Source organism: Siphateles boraxobius, unplaced genomic scaffold, assembly GCF_051911475.1.
Source record: "Siphateles boraxobius isolate OS27281-9 unplaced genomic scaffold, OSU_SipBor_1 6, whole genome shotgun sequence".
NCBI classification, from domain to species: Eukaryota; Metazoa; Chordata; class Actinopteri; order Cypriniformes; family Leuciscidae; genus Siphateles; species Siphateles boraxobius.
This window is the reverse complement of record NW_027509186.1, coordinates 39,228,021-39,242,882: the sequence shown is the minus strand read 5'-3', so window position 1 is coordinate 39,242,882 and position 14,862 is coordinate 39,228,021. Positions and strand designations below refer to the sequence as shown.

At 43.0% G+C, this 14,862-nt stretch overlaps 2 protein-coding genes across 3 annotated transcripts; both read right to left on the bottom strand.

The window, feature by feature from the left end:
• Window positions 1-303: 303 nt before the first annotated feature.
• Window positions 304-11,432, bottom strand: LOC143715732 (uncharacterized). The gene is made up of 2 exons (XM_077207473.1): window positions 11,360-11,432; window positions 304-989 (listed from the first exon to the last, which is right to left on the bottom strand). Exons 1-2 carry the CDS (start codon window positions 11,430-11,432, stop codon window positions 304-306), a joined length of 759 nt encoding a protein of 252 aa, XP_077063588.1.
• On the bottom strand, window positions 10,584-13,550 carry LOC143715464 (uncharacterized). Of its 2 annotated transcripts, none has more exons than XM_077207291.1 (2): window positions 13,319-13,550; window positions 10,584-12,239 (listed from the first exon to the last, which is right to left on the bottom strand). In XM_077207291.1, exons 1-2 carry the CDS (start codon window positions 13,434-13,436, stop codon window positions 11,470-11,472), a joined length of 888 nt encoding a protein of 295 aa, XP_077063406.1. In that variant the 5' UTR covers window positions 13,437-13,550; the 3' UTR covers window positions 10,584-11,469. The 2 variants fall into 2 exon arrangements, with proteins under 2 accessions (XP_077063406.1, XP_077063405.1); XM_077207290.1 differs by having other exon boundaries at window positions 13,269-13,438.
• Window positions 13,551-14,862: the final 1,312 nt, after the last annotated feature.

The following is a 14,862-nucleotide window of genomic DNA, read 5'->3' as shown; positions in this document are numbered from 1 at the left end:
AAAGCACATTTGAATTTAAAAGTTGATCATGTGACATATAGCCTAGCGGCTGCAGTGCAGACAGCAGCTGTCTTCTATGTTTCTATCAAAAACTAATAAATAATAGTTTTTTAAATATGAAATAAAAGCGATTACTAAGGAAATGTTTTCATGTTTTTTTATTTTACTGAATGGAAAAATCCCACTTAAAAAAACAGACCGCCATTACTTTTTCCGCCCGCGTACCCCTGGGGGTGCGCGCACCACACTTTGGCAATCCCTGAACTAGACATTTACTTTATATGAATCTAACAAAACATTTGCTCACTGTGACACAGACCAATGCTTTTTAATATGATTCACTAGACTACGTGATTGGGTGAAACCCTTTCCACACCGAGCACAGTGGTACGGCTTCTCTCCAGTATGAATTCGCTCATGTGTTTTCATGGATCCAGACTGAGTGAAACTCTTGTCACAATATGAGCACTTGTAAGGTCTTTCTCCGGTATGAGTTATTTGGTGCTGTTTCAGATTGTCAGCTCTAGTAAATCTCTTCCCACAGTCACAGCACACATGATCTCTCACTTCATTGTGTGCTTTCTGGTGCCGTTTAAAACTGCCCAGCCTTAAATAACTCTTTCCACAGAGAGAACACACATAAGGCTTCTCGTCTGAATTAACTTTCAGGTGTTTTTTTAGTTGTGATAATGAAATAAAATCTTTACCACACTGATCACAGTTAAATGTTTTTTCTCTAGAGTGAATGTGCAGATGATAACTGAGACCTGATGCTCGAGAAAAACTCTTTCCACACTGAGTGCATGTATACGGTTTCTCTCCAGTGTGAATTCTCATGTGTTTGTTAAGGTTTCCTTTCTCTGTGAAACTCTTTCCACACTGAGTGCAGGTGTGCGTCTTTTTGGCTTTTGTTCTTTGAATTGTAAAGTTACGATGTTCCTCCTCCACTTCATTCAGTTCTTGTCTTTGCTCTTTCACTCTCACCTGGTCTAAAATACACAGAAATAAAGTTTGAATCAGTTCAAGTGAACCCTTATTATTAACAGAAAACAACAGAGATCACATCTTTCACTTTTTGTTCTGCCATTCACTTAACATGGTAAAATATGTTTGACAACTGTTATATACAAGGTTATGATCATTTTGATGTATTACATATCATTTATCATCCATAGACTGCTTATTAATTCACATCTACCAAAGCAGTCAACAATGAAAAATTAAGAATGGACACCAACCTGTTTGTTCCTCAGTATCTTCATGTTTTATTCTGGATGGTTCTGGATCACTCATGTCTTCAATCTCCTCTTTAATAAACTCCATCTTTAACAGTCACACAGATTCCAGCTGCTACTCCTGGAGTTTGTCCTTCTCTTGTAGGATGATGGGAATATTCCCAGTATTTATTGGTGAATTGTTGTGGGAGGGGCTTCACTGCAGGTGTGAACTGTGATCACTGTGTTTTTATCCAATCTGCATTTAAAAAGTACAGGGCCATCATGTTTAACTGAGCTGCTGAAAAACCTTATTGTCACTGAAAGTTCCTTGTTTTCAGCTCATTCATTATGGTGATGTCTGAGATCTTCAGTAAATTGGCACATTAAGCACATTTTATTGGTGTCAACAGACTGAAACAAACTACAGCATCATCACCTTTGAAATTTCACTTCAGTTCTTGGCTTTGCTCTTTCTATTTCATCTGGTCTGAAACATATAAAAACATTAAGTTGTTAGAATGATGTTATGTGAAAAATATTTCACATTATACGAAGATATTTGCTGTACAGAGTGTGTATATATATATATATATATATATATATATATATATATATATATATATATATATATATATACAATATCATGAAAGAAGCAAGTTCATCTTTGTGTTTGTGTTATATATAAAATATTACTACATTGCTTGATTAAAATCAACCCAAAATGGGTTTATAGTGAAACCCAGAAATCTTATAGGTAACACTTTATTTTGATAGTCCACTTAAGACATTCGACTAACTATAAGTAACTTTGCAACTACATGTCAAATAACGTCTCGGTTACATATGGTAACCCTCGTTCCCTGAGGGAGGGAACGGAGACGTAGGTCATGACTGACCAACAGGAATTTTGCTAGAGAGGCCAATCTACTTCGAGTGAAACTAAAACAAGCCAATACACATTGGCGTGCAATCATTTGCAACAGCTGTGCAGCCTCGCAGCGCGGGTATTTAACAAGCAGCTGGTGCGATTGCACACTATCCGGCGGGCGGCAGCAGATGTGGCAACGGGACCTACGTCTCCGTTCTCTCCCTCAGGAGACAAGGGTTACCATATGTAACCGAGACGTTCCCTATCGGTCAGTCACTACAACGTAGGTCATGACTGACCAATAGGAATCCCTACCAAAGCGCCACAGCTGCTGCACCCCATCCAGCGCCCCTGTGCAAGCCTCTACACCTTCTTGCCTGGAATTACGATAGGAGGAGGCTTACACAGAGTGAGTCTGACACTGTTGTTCCGTGATAACCCATACAGTGAGATATTGGATAACACTGGGAAAGCGTGCCCTTTCTGTTTAGGAAGGAACGCTGCGGAAGCCACTTCTTCAAAGAGTTATGTGGAAACACATATGGAGTAGCCCGAAGGCTGTACTGAATATGAAATAATGGCTGACTTAGCCCAAGGGAAAGACACGGGCTTCCGTTAGGAGCAGCCGTGGAATATACACATATGGGATCCCCGTAGGGTCACACATATGGAACGCAGCCCAGATCCGGTTCTCAAGGATTCAGCGGATAAGGGCCTGGCGCCTGACGCTCCGCCAAGTCCGGGCCGAGGGGTTTGGAGGACTCGACAGGTTTTACTCTGGAGCAATAAGGGTGCACAGTAGGGTGCAGCAAGCCGACAGAGCCAGGCCTCTCAGTGCTTCTACCCGTCTAGGGTGAGAACACGGGAGGAGACCGGCTCTACACGTAGGCTATAGTATCTAGCGAACGTGTTAGGTGTGGCCCAGCCCGCAGCTCTACAGATATCTGTTAGCGAGGAGCCACGTTCCAGCGCCCAGCAGGATGCAACGCCTCTCGTGGAGTGTGCATGCAACCTGAGCGGGCAGGGCACGCCTTGTGCTTGGTAAGCCAAGGCGATGGCATCCACTATCCAGTGGGCCATCCTCTGCTTGGAGACAGCCTTTCCCTTCTGCTGGCCTCCGTAACAGACAAAGAGCTGGTCTGAGGTTCTGACGCTTTGAGTTCTGTCCACGTACATACGCAGAGCGCGAACGGGACAGAGCAAAGCCAGGGCTGGGTCTGCCTCCTCCAAAGGCAGCGCTTGCAGGTTCACTACCTGGTCTTTGAAGGGAGTGGTAGGAACCTTGGGCACATAGCCAGGCCGGGGTCTTAGTACCACGTGGCTGTCACCCGGCCCGAACTCTAGGCACGATTCGTCGACCGATAATGCGTGCAGGTCTCCTACCCTCTTGACAGAGGTCAGTGCAACCAGCAGCAAAGTCTTCATGGAAAGAAGCTTTGACTCAACTGACTGCAGAGGCTCAAATGGAACATCCTGAAGTGCCCGAAGCACCAGGGAAAGATCCCAAGAGGGTATGGAGGGGGGTCGAGGAGGATTTAATCGTCTTGCCCCCCTAAGAAACCTGATGACCAGGTCGTGCTTTCCAACTGTTTTGCCATCTATGTGGTGGTGATAAGCTGAAATAGCGGCAACAGGTTCCACTTCAGGGCGTAAACACGTCTCGTGGACGGCGCCCGTGCTGAAGTGATGGTGTTAAGTACCTCAGGGGGTAAGTCACCTAAAACCTCCGCGTCCCGTCTAGGGACCAGACATGGAGTTTCCAGAGGTCTGGACGCAGGTGCCATAGGGTGCCCAGTCTCTGAGTCAGAAGATCCTTCCTCAGAGAAATGGGGCAGGGAGGGACTGTCACGAGGAGTATGAGTTCTGGGAACCAAGTCCGGGTGGACCAATAGGGAGCCACCAGAAGGACCTGCTCCTCGTCCTCCCTGACTTTGCACAGTGTCTGCGCAAGTAGGCTCACTGGGGGAAACGCATATTTGCGAAGGCCCCGGGGCCAGCTGTGAGCCAGTGCATCCGTGCCGAGTGTTCCCTCGGTCAGGGAGTAAAACAGCTGGCAGTGGGAGGTCTCTGAGGAGGCAAACAGGTCTACCTGAGCCTACCCGAACTCTCTCCAGATCAGCTGGACCGCCTGGGGGTGGAGTCGCCATTCTCCCGGAAGCACAGCTCGTGACAGCTCGTCGGCCAGACGGTTGAGCAAGCCTGGGACATACATGGCTTCTGACTCCAGAGAAGGAGATGGCGGGCGAGTTGCGACATTTACATTTACATTTATTCATTTAGCTGACGCTTTTATCCAAAGCGACTTACAATTGCTATATATGTCAGAGGTCGCACGCCTCTGGAGCAACTAGGGGTTAAGTGTCTTGCTCAGGGACACATTGGTGTCTCACAGTGGATTCGAACCCGGGTCTCTCACACCAAAGGCATGTGTCTTATCCACTGCGCCATCACCACCCCCTACATGCGACGGGAGCGTAGACCACCTTGTCGGTTGATGTACGCAACGGTCGCAGTATTGTCCGTACGGACCAGTACGTCCCTGCCCTGTAGCAGCCTTTTCAAGCGGCTCAGAGCGAGATGTACTGCTAGCAACTCGAGGCAATTGATGTGCCAATGCAGCTGGGGGTCCGTCCAGACCCCTGACACTGCATGCCCGTTGTACGTGGCACCCCAGCCGGTGGCAGAGGCATCTGTGAATACCACAGCATGTCTGGACACCTGTTCCAAGGGGACTCCTGCCCGCAGGAACGAGGGGTCTGACCACGGGCTGAAGGTCTGGCGGCACGCCGGTGTGATAGCCACCCGGTGAGTGCCATGATGCTACGCCCATCTTGGGACTCGGCCGTGAAGCCAGTGCTGAAGCGGTCTCATATGAAGCAGGCAGAGCGGGGTTACCGCTGCTGCTGCTGCCATATGCCCCAGGAGCCTCTGAAAGAATTTCAGTGGGACCGCTGTCCAGTCTTTGAACGTGTCCAAGCAGTTCAGCACCTACTGAGCACGCTGCTCTGTGAGGCGCGCTGTCTGGGCGACCGAATCCAACTCCATACCGAGATAAGAGATCCTCTGCACAGGGGAGAGTTTGCTCTTTTCCCAGTTGACCTGAAGACCCAACTGGCTGAGGTGCCTGAGCACTAGGTCCCTGTGTTGATCTCATCATGCACGTCCGGGAGGAAAGATATTGGGGTTTGCCGTGGACGCGGGTCGGCGGCCTCACCCAAAAACCAATCGTCCCAGGAAAGCATGGCCGTCATCTCCGGATCAGACTCAGGCACAGCCGCATGCACACCAGAGGGTCGCAGCTGTGACGAGTCGTCATTCCCAGAAGAATCAAGCCCACCTAGTGATGCTGCCACAGACACTCCATCATCCTCTGTAGCTTCAAATGAAAACACACGAGCCACCCGAGGGTAGACTCGTGGAATCATCAGTTCGCTAGCGGGCACCGTCATTAAAGAGGGGGGCTGGGGTTGCGAACACAGAGTCGCCGCCTTGTTCCAGACCAACACCCTCAGGTCACCCTGGCCACCACCTGAAGATCGGGGGGTGGATGAGGGGACTCTCACTCTTGCGAGTTCACCGAGTCTCGACCTATATATGACGCGATGATCATATTCCCAGCGAGAACATGAGTCACCTTCGAGCGCTGTTCAAGCATGATCAAAGCCCAAACACACTAGACAGGGCTCGTGCCCATCAGAGTCCGATACCAGTCCGCTGCAGCCAGAAATGCACGGGTGAGCCGTCTTTAAAAAGACGTGCCGCGTGCGAGCTCTTTTATGAGAGGTGAAAAAAAGTCTGCGATGTTGAAGCGCACAGGGAGACACTCACACACTGGCAGATCACTGCACAGATCAGCAGGCACTGTGAGCTCGCTGCAGATCGCCGTCACACCAACACCGGAGAGAGAAGCTCGTCTCATAGAGCGAAGTCAGAGATGACTGTGGAGTGAAGAAATACTCTTGGCTCCGAAGCGAAAACATATCTGCATGTTGCCAGCTTCCTCCTTTTATACCTACGAGGTGGGGCGGAGTTACGCTATGCAAATTCCGCAGACCCATGGCATTTCTTTGCCATTGGCTCGTTTTGTAATACTCGAAGTCAATAGGTGTTCTAAGCGAACCCCATTCATCGTCATCCGACGTAACTCGGAGTGACAATGAAAGGGAACTACGACACTCCATGCTAGTCATTTATTTATTCATTTATTATTATTTTTAATGACATGATATACAGTGCACACCGCTGTATTTGCAGTATAACGGCTGATAACAGTGACAAGTGTTGTGGCAAACATTATCAAACCATCATCACTGCGTAAGAGACACTCTGAATCAAATAGTAATTTAAAAGGTATTTATTCTTGCAAGAAGGCCCAGTCGCCACACAGAAGTTACGCTGTAGCATAGGCGTAGCCACCGGTGTGCCAGTGTGTGCCGGTGCCACCCACAGTGGCAGCTGGCACACCAAAAAAATAGATGCAGAATTATTTTGTAAAGTCTTAATAAAAATGTCTTTGTAAACTTGGACTATTGTTGTTTACTTACAATATTTGTAGATTTAAAATGTATTTTAATTTTAAAATAATTATCGTTAAAAAAATGTCTGCCGACATTCGAACTGCCAAACAATCCGCAAACAGCCGCTGACTGTCTGACCGTAGGTTGTGCTGTTGAGGCTCGCGCAGCCTCATGAGGAGAAATAGAAACAATGAGCACAGTTCACACAAAAAAATTTAAAGGGATAGTTCACCCAAAAATGAAAAATTCTGTCAGTATTTACTCACCCTCATGTTCCAACCCCGTAAGACCTTCGTTCATCTTCAGAACACGAATTATTATATTTTTGATGAAATCTGAGAGCTGGATCACTCCTCCATAGGCTTCTTCAGGGAACTTGCAGGCCCCGAAAAGTTATTAAAGACATCGTTAAAATAGTCCAAGTGACTACAATGGCTCATTCTTAAAGCAGCACTATGCAGGATTTCTGTTTTTGTCAAACAGCGATCCCTAGAGTCGCTGTACTTACATTTACACATTTACATTTAGCTGACGCTTTTATCCAAAGCGCCGTACAATTGCTAGATATGTCAGAGGTCGCACGCCTCTGGAGCAACTAGGGGTTAAGTGTCTTGCTCAGTGACACATTGGTGTCTCACAGTGGATTCGAACCCGGGTCTCTCACACCAAAGGCATGTGTCTTATCCACTGTGCCATCACCACCCCCCGCAGTACTTGTATTTAACGTTACTGTCCTAAACACAACTCACGCAGAGCGTATCTGCACCTATGATCTGCACTCACGGCCTCTGCACTTCATAATAATAAAGTAGCCTACCGCGTTAGGCTTACCTGAGCTTAAATGCAAGATGACACCAATAAAGTTACATGTACGTCGCATTATTTCGTAACAATGTCCGTTATGATGTTGATAGACATGATTATTGCAATTTATCATAATAGTTTGCAAATTGCACTCATTTACACTATTTACTATAGCCTACAATGTGTAGGCTTATTTATGTCCTGATAATTATGTGAGATATTGACAACTGTTCTCATGATAATCGCAGGAATCAACTTTAACAGTGAAAGCCTGAACGAGTGGGACTCTTGTCCGGTTCCTCTCGCTGTCAGATTCTCGTTACCTTTTTCTAGACTCTTCCGACCGCGCTTTCTTCATTTTTTTCTCCATTCTGAAAATGCAGGTCCGCTGTTTACTCGTGTCTGACTCCTCGCTCGGTCAGTCTGCCGTTTCCTCTTTCTCTGTTCCTCCGACAATGCTTTTCTAGCTTTCTGCTTCTTATATTTGCCATGGGAAGATAGTTTTTCTTATAGCTAGCCGGATCCTGGATGGGGGCGTGTATGCGTGTAATGTGTGCAGTGCCGTAAAGCAATTCGTTACATCGCAAGAGCTGATATCACGCGATACTTCCTGACGGCAGTCCGCCGGCCCAAAGTTGCAAGTGCGGTTTTTCCACAAACAGGCATCAGAGGGGGGCGAGACGACCACTATTCAACCCGAAAAGAGTCATATAACCATTCCAATAACTCAGAAGCTGTTCAGTTAAGCTAAAAAACTACATAGTGCTGCTTTAAGTTTATCTAACGACGAGAATAGTTTTTGTGCGCAACAAAAATAACAACTTTAAATCAACCATTAATTTCCTTCTCTGTGGGACTCGAGTCAGTTCACTAGTGTAACAGCGTACGCTTCTGTTGTTGTACGTCACATGCATCACACACATGACCAGCGTCGGCCAATAGTGAGCCTACGTGTGACGTAGCTCTACGCTATTACACTAGGTTAACTGACTAGAGGCCAACAGAGAAGGAAATGAATAGTTAAAATAAAGTCGTTATTTTTGTTTGTTTTTGCACACAAAAAGTATTCTCGTCGCTTGATAAACTTAAAGGGTAAGTTCGGCGTTTTACAAGTAAAGCCCTGTTTTAAGATCGTTTCTGATGAAATCGAATGGTTAAGATTAAAATTTGGACACATGCTGCTGTCCCGAGAATTTTAGGTTTTTGTTTTAGCACTCCCCCACCTATACAATGGTTTCATAGGGGCACTGGAACAATCATTCATATAAACGCATATAACTTTAGTTTACAAAGACGTGAAACTCACCGAGTGGTCTAGGGTGTTCACCGATATGCTCACGCAAAAATCGCTGCAAAAGATGCTTTCCTACAGGTGTTTTACCATTCGTTATAAAACTGTGGACCTATATCTCCAACGCCTTACAACCGGACATTCTTCCAAAAACTACGATTAAACCTGTTGGAAAGCATCTTTTGCAGCGATTTTGCTAACATAAAAACCTAAAATTCTCGGGACAGCAGCATGTGTCCAAATTTTAATCTTAACCGTTTGATTTAATCAGAAACAATCTTAAAACAGGGCTTTACTTATAAAACGCCGAACTTACCCTTTAAGATTGAGCCACTGTAGTCACTTGGACTATTCAAAAAACAGGAGAGAGGCCGCACTATGCATATTCGTTTTATTTATATGCACAGACACATTTTGGCGAGTGCCTTCTTCAGTGTGCTAAAAACTATTAAGTTTTTATATTAACATATGATACAGTTAAGCAACAACATACGACCACGAGTGCTGAAAACCATCACAATTGAAAATGTGACACTTTCTGCCACGGTGCTGATCCACTTGTCCGACACGACTGTCGAGTGGTGTCGCGAGGCCTCCCCAACATTTGTACGTTGATGGGCGTTCCTCGGTTTACCGCTATGGGCGTGGTTTTGACCGAGCGGGAAATGTTTGTGTATCAGAACAGAGGACCTGCGAGAGACATTCCTCCGTCTCCATATGCTCTACTTCTATTGGATAGACGCCTCGCGTTCAACGGACTTCATTTGCATAAAGATGGCCATCGGGCAGCTTCTTGTCGCGCGACAATTTTCAAAATGAAGTGCTGCCTTCCCGGAATGCTTTGCGAGCGTGACAAAGTTGGGTGACGTCACCCATAGGAATAAAGCGGAGCGCGGCGCGACAGAAGTGTTGCACGGACAAGTGGATCAGCACCGTTACTGTGCATTAACACAGCCGCCGGCGAAAGTGTCAAAGTGGCCGGAAGTCATTCACTTTCAATGAGAGTCGGCGAGGGCGGCGCGGATAGTGAGAGCGGCGAGGAGATTGTAAATCTGTGCTGCGTTCCAGTCCACTTTTAGACATGCACTTACGAACTTCCCTAAGCACTTCCCCTCGGGGGAATCCCTGCCGCCATTTTAAAGTGCGCTCCTCTTCGTGAAGTGGTCGAGGTAAGTTTATATGGACAGACCCTTGTTCCCTCGATTTTGACTGATGGAGCAAGTCTACATCATAAGTACCCTTCAGTCAGCTCCATATACCACAATGCAACACGATTGTGACGTCACCGCAGATCTCGTCTAATCACCACCACCACAAACAACTCTATGATATATTAATTAGATTTGTTTTATATAAAACAACCCAAACACACCTATATATTTTTGGATGCTGCATTAAACAAATTCAAAGGGAATTTAAAAAAAAATAATAAATCAACTCCATAGCTGATTCCAAGTGATTAAGGGCTTAGGACGTGTTCCAGTTCAGCCCATTGCAGTTTCCCCCAGAAGTGGGCACTCGTGCAACGTAAGCAATGACGCACATCCGAGTGAACGAGACGGAGGGAAGTTAGCGAGTGAAGGGCAGGACAATTTTGGACTGGAACTCAGCCCAGGTCAACTTTATGGTAATGAGCTATGACGCGGTTCAGCGGCAGCCAATCGGAATGTAGAAGTGCTCTTTTTAAGAGGATTCCAGAGAACGCAGTCCTGTAAACTTTGGTTCCGACCACATCAGTTCCCAAGCAAAATAGAGGAGAGGTTGATCATTTCTATTTGATATGAAGATGCGCAACATTATTTATAGGCAAGATTTTCGCGCTAGAACACTTGTTTTTAGAATAAGAATAGCACTTAACCATGAACACAAAAGCCAAACCACACAAATGGCTTTTAATTGGTTTATTTCGTTAGCAAACATGTCACTGTAATTGTTAAGTTCTTTCCATCAATCAATTTTCTGCATAGAATAACGATCGACATGCTTGTTTGCTTTGCGGCCCCTTTAAATAAAGTTTAAAAAAAGACCAAGCATTCGATCTACGTCGGAACATCAGAGCGTCCCCAAATCTTTCACGGCGTCACTGCCAATTCACTCTCACCGGTGTGAACACACGGTCAGATAAAGGACCCATGGCTGCTAGCCACGATTTATTACTAACTGACCCTTAGGACCCCCCGGACTAGATGACCTCAGAGGGCAGAGGTCACCCAGCTGTTCCCGAAGTGTCTCGCTCCTGTATTTCAGATGAATAAACATACATACATTTCCCGTTCACATAAATTTGTCTTCCTGTTCCCCCTCACACTACAAATGAGAAAAAAACATGTTGTATTCCTTTGCAATATCTACTACAGATCAATGAGAATCAAATTTTTCCATTACACGAGACAGGAAAGTGTGTATTCCTAAGGTGAGAGACTTTTTATTTCATAACAAGACATTAGAATAATGACACTGACATATAGTTTTACAACATCTCAGACCGCAGATACTGAATAAGGACAACAAGTTTTTCTCAGGGGGTCTTTTTCTTAAAAATGAGTCTGACAGAAGTCTCAATAGCTTTCATGCGCATCTTTCAAAATAAAAGCCTTGCATCAGAAATAGATCATAGAATTAAGTTTGCTGTTGTTTCTTTGACTGCAACTCCACGACCCACCAGTTGAGAAACACTGAACTAGATGATACTGTGCTTTTGGAAGCGACTCCATATTTTGTTCATCTCGCACCATTTACTAGAATGTATTTGACATGAAAATTAATTGCTGCTCATTGTGATGACTTACGACATATCTTCATGTGAGCCAGAAGGCTTCTTTTATGTTTAAAGCTCTTCTCACACTGAGTACAGTCGTACGGCTTTTCTCCAGTATGAACTCGCTCGTGTGATTTCAGGTGTGCAGACCGAGTGAAACTCTTGTCACAATATGAGCACTTGTAAGGTTTTCCTCCAGTATGAATTCTTTGGTGCCGTTTCAGATTGACAGCTCTAGTAAAGCTCATCCCACAGTCACAACACATATAATCTCTCACTTCATTGTGTGTTTTCTGGTGCAGTTTAAAATGGTCCAGCCGTGAAAAACTCTTTGCACAGAGAGAACACACATAAAACCTCTCACCTGAATGAACTATCAGGTGTTTTTTTAGATTTGATGATGAAATAAAATCTTTACCACACTGATCACATTTAAATGCTTTTTCTCCAGAGTGAATGTGCAGATGATGCCTGAGAGTTGATGCTTGAGAAAAACTCTTTCCACACTGAGTGCATGTATACGGTTTTTCTCCAGTATGAATTCTTGTGTGTTTGTTAAGGTCTCCTTTATTTATGAAACTCTTTCCACACTGAGTGCATGTATACGGTTTCTCTCCAGTGTGAATTCTCATGTGTCTGTTAAGGTCTCCTTTATGTGTGAAACTCTTTCCACACTGAGTGCAGGTGTGCGTCTTTCTGGCTTTTGTTCTTTGAAATGTAAAGTTACGATGTTCCTCCTCCTCTTCATTCAGTTCTTGTCTTTGCTCTTTCACTTCCATCGGGTCTGAAACATTAAAACATATTCAGTAGTTAGAATGAGTTCTGGAGGATTAATGTGAATTTTCAAGTGAACCCTGATTTAATAACAGAAAACAAGTGATATCTGTTTATCAAATATGATATTTTTGTTGTACCAAAGGTTAGTTGTCATAATCTTGTTAATAGTCCAAATGTGAACGACAACTGCTGTACAAGATTATGATCTAAGTGCATTTATGTCATATATTCCTAGATTAACTGCTTATTTTCCACAGCTCTTATGATTGGCATCTAACAATATTAAGCATTTGAACTAATTGGAAAAATTCATAGAATAAGCCATGATTTTTTTTACGTTGAATATTATGTTTCATGTAAAAGGTAACTACAGAATTAAACAAGAGAATATAGTTATTCAGATAATAGACTAAATGTTTTGACTTTGAACTTCCATTATACAAATCAAATTACACACCAGTGAATTTTGTCCAAAAAGTCTTGTAAATATATAGCAGATTTCACCCAGCAACACAAATTAACCACATCTGCAGTTTATTGAGAGAGGATATAAACACACACACTTTCAAATTCACTCTTTCAGCTGAAGGATTCATTAGAAAAGACACATTAATTACCGTCCTCCCTAACAGTAACTGCAATTAAAATAATGCACAGGTCACATATATGGCTATAAACATACATTAACATCAAAATGAAAGCTAAACACATTTTAACAACGACTTAATCCACCAAAATAATAAATGTAGTTTTTTTTTAAACGCGCGTTAAAAAAAGTAAAAAAATAAAATAAAATACATCAAACTGTTGGCAGAAAAGCGCATACATAACCTTATACCGGTTTTATGGCACTTCCATAATATAAACTCAAAACTTCTCTTAATTGTAACGAGGCTTCAGCAAAGTGAGGATCATTTGCAGCTTTATTGTAATCTTGGTCGTACAATCAGAGTCAATAACCAGCAAACACAACAGTAGAGACAAAGCAACTCGTAATCCGTAAACAGACATAGTTTAGGTCAGGCAGCGAACTTACATAAATCAGTCCACAATAGAAACAGTCCAGGGCAGGCAGCAAATACTCACGAAGAGAATAAACAGCCCAAGAGTAATCCACGGGAAGACAAAACCACAGGCAGAAACGCTCGGAGATGTTCACCAGGGCAAAACAAAACTTCACAACGAGGATCTTCTTCTTCTTCATCTGTTGTTTACATGGCGGTTGGCAAACCAACGTAAAGGTGCATTGTCCGCCACCTACTGGATTGGAGTATGGAGCACTACTTGGTAGAATACACTTGGTGCAAAAAACAAACAAAAAAAAAAATTATATATATATATATATGTGTATATATATGTGTGTGTGTGTGTGTATATATATATATATATATATATATATATATATATATATATATATATATATATATATACATATAGTTTTTTTTACCAGTTCTGTGTCATTTAAAAAATTTGAATAATTTCTTGTGTATTGTGTAATTTGTTCCTTCTAATATTTCCTTAACTGAATAATTTCTTACACCCTTATCCGTTAGTGACTGAATTAATTCAAGCCTTTCTCTATTGTATGTACACATTCTAGTAATATATGATTTACTGTTTCTGGATACCCACATTTATCGCAATTACCACTTTCATGTTTTCCTATTTTATGTAAACTTTGATTTAGTGTTGTATGTCCAATACGTAATCTTGTCATTATCACATCCTTTTTCCTGTTATTAACAGTTGTTCTTTCCACCTCCACATTTCTTTGTATACTATACAAATGTCTTCCTCTTATTTCATTGTCCCATATCCTCTGACACCTCTTTTATAGGCTGCTTTTCTTCTATCCATTGTAAAGCTAATAATATGGCTATCAGTTCTGTTGTAAAAACAGATAATTGATCTGTTAGTCTTTTTAATGAGCAATATATTCTTCTTAAAGACTGTCTACTCGCTCCCCACTCAACCCCAGCCAAACACCTCATTACATTTATTCCTTTTTTACATTTATCTATTAGTTTTTGAATGTGAATACCAAATGTTAATTTAGAGTCCATCCATACCTAAAAATCTTAACATTTTAACTTGTTCCAATTCCTTTTATACTTACTCTAATGTTTTTCTCCTATTTGTGAAACAAATTACTTCGTTTTTGCAATTGAGAACCGGAAACCCCACTCCTTTGCCCATTTTTCTACCTTATTTACTGCCCCCTGCAGACTTTTTACTACAAATATTTCATTTCTTCCCCTTTTCCATAGTGCGCCATCATCTGCATACAGTGACCTCCCTATTTCTGTGTCAACTTGAGCATAAATATCATTAATCATAATGTTAGAAAGTATTGGACTACTTACGCTACCTTGGGGAGTTCCATTTTCTATAGAATATATTTGTGAATATGTTGTCCCAATTCTAACTTGTATTGTCCTATTCAATAAGAAATCCTTAATCCAATCATACATCTTTCCAGTAATTCCCATTTTATCAAGTTTTATTAACAAACCCTCTTTCCACAACATATCATAAGCTTTCTCTATATCGAAGAACACTCCAACTACTACCTCTTTATTTACTTGAGCCTTCCTTATTGCTGCCTCCAGACTTATTACAGAATTCATAGT

Coding starts and splice junctions, on each gene's coding strand:
- LOC143715732 (XM_077207473.1), bottom strand. CDS start 11,432: ATGGTGCGAGATGAACAAAATATGGAGTCGCTTCCAAAAGCACAGTAT. Junction 990..11,359: donor AGTTCAGTGTTTCTCAACTG/GTGGGTCGTGGA, acceptor TGTGTATTTTAG/ACCAGGTGAGAGTGAAAGAG.
- LOC143715464 (XM_077207291.1), bottom strand. CDS start 13,436: ATGAAGAAGAAGAAGATCCTCGTTGTGAAGTTTTGTTTTGCCCTGGTG. Junction 12,240..13,318: donor TTGGGCTGTTTATTCTCTTC/GTGAGTATTTGC, acceptor TTAATGTTTCAG/ACCCGATGGAAGTGAAAGAG.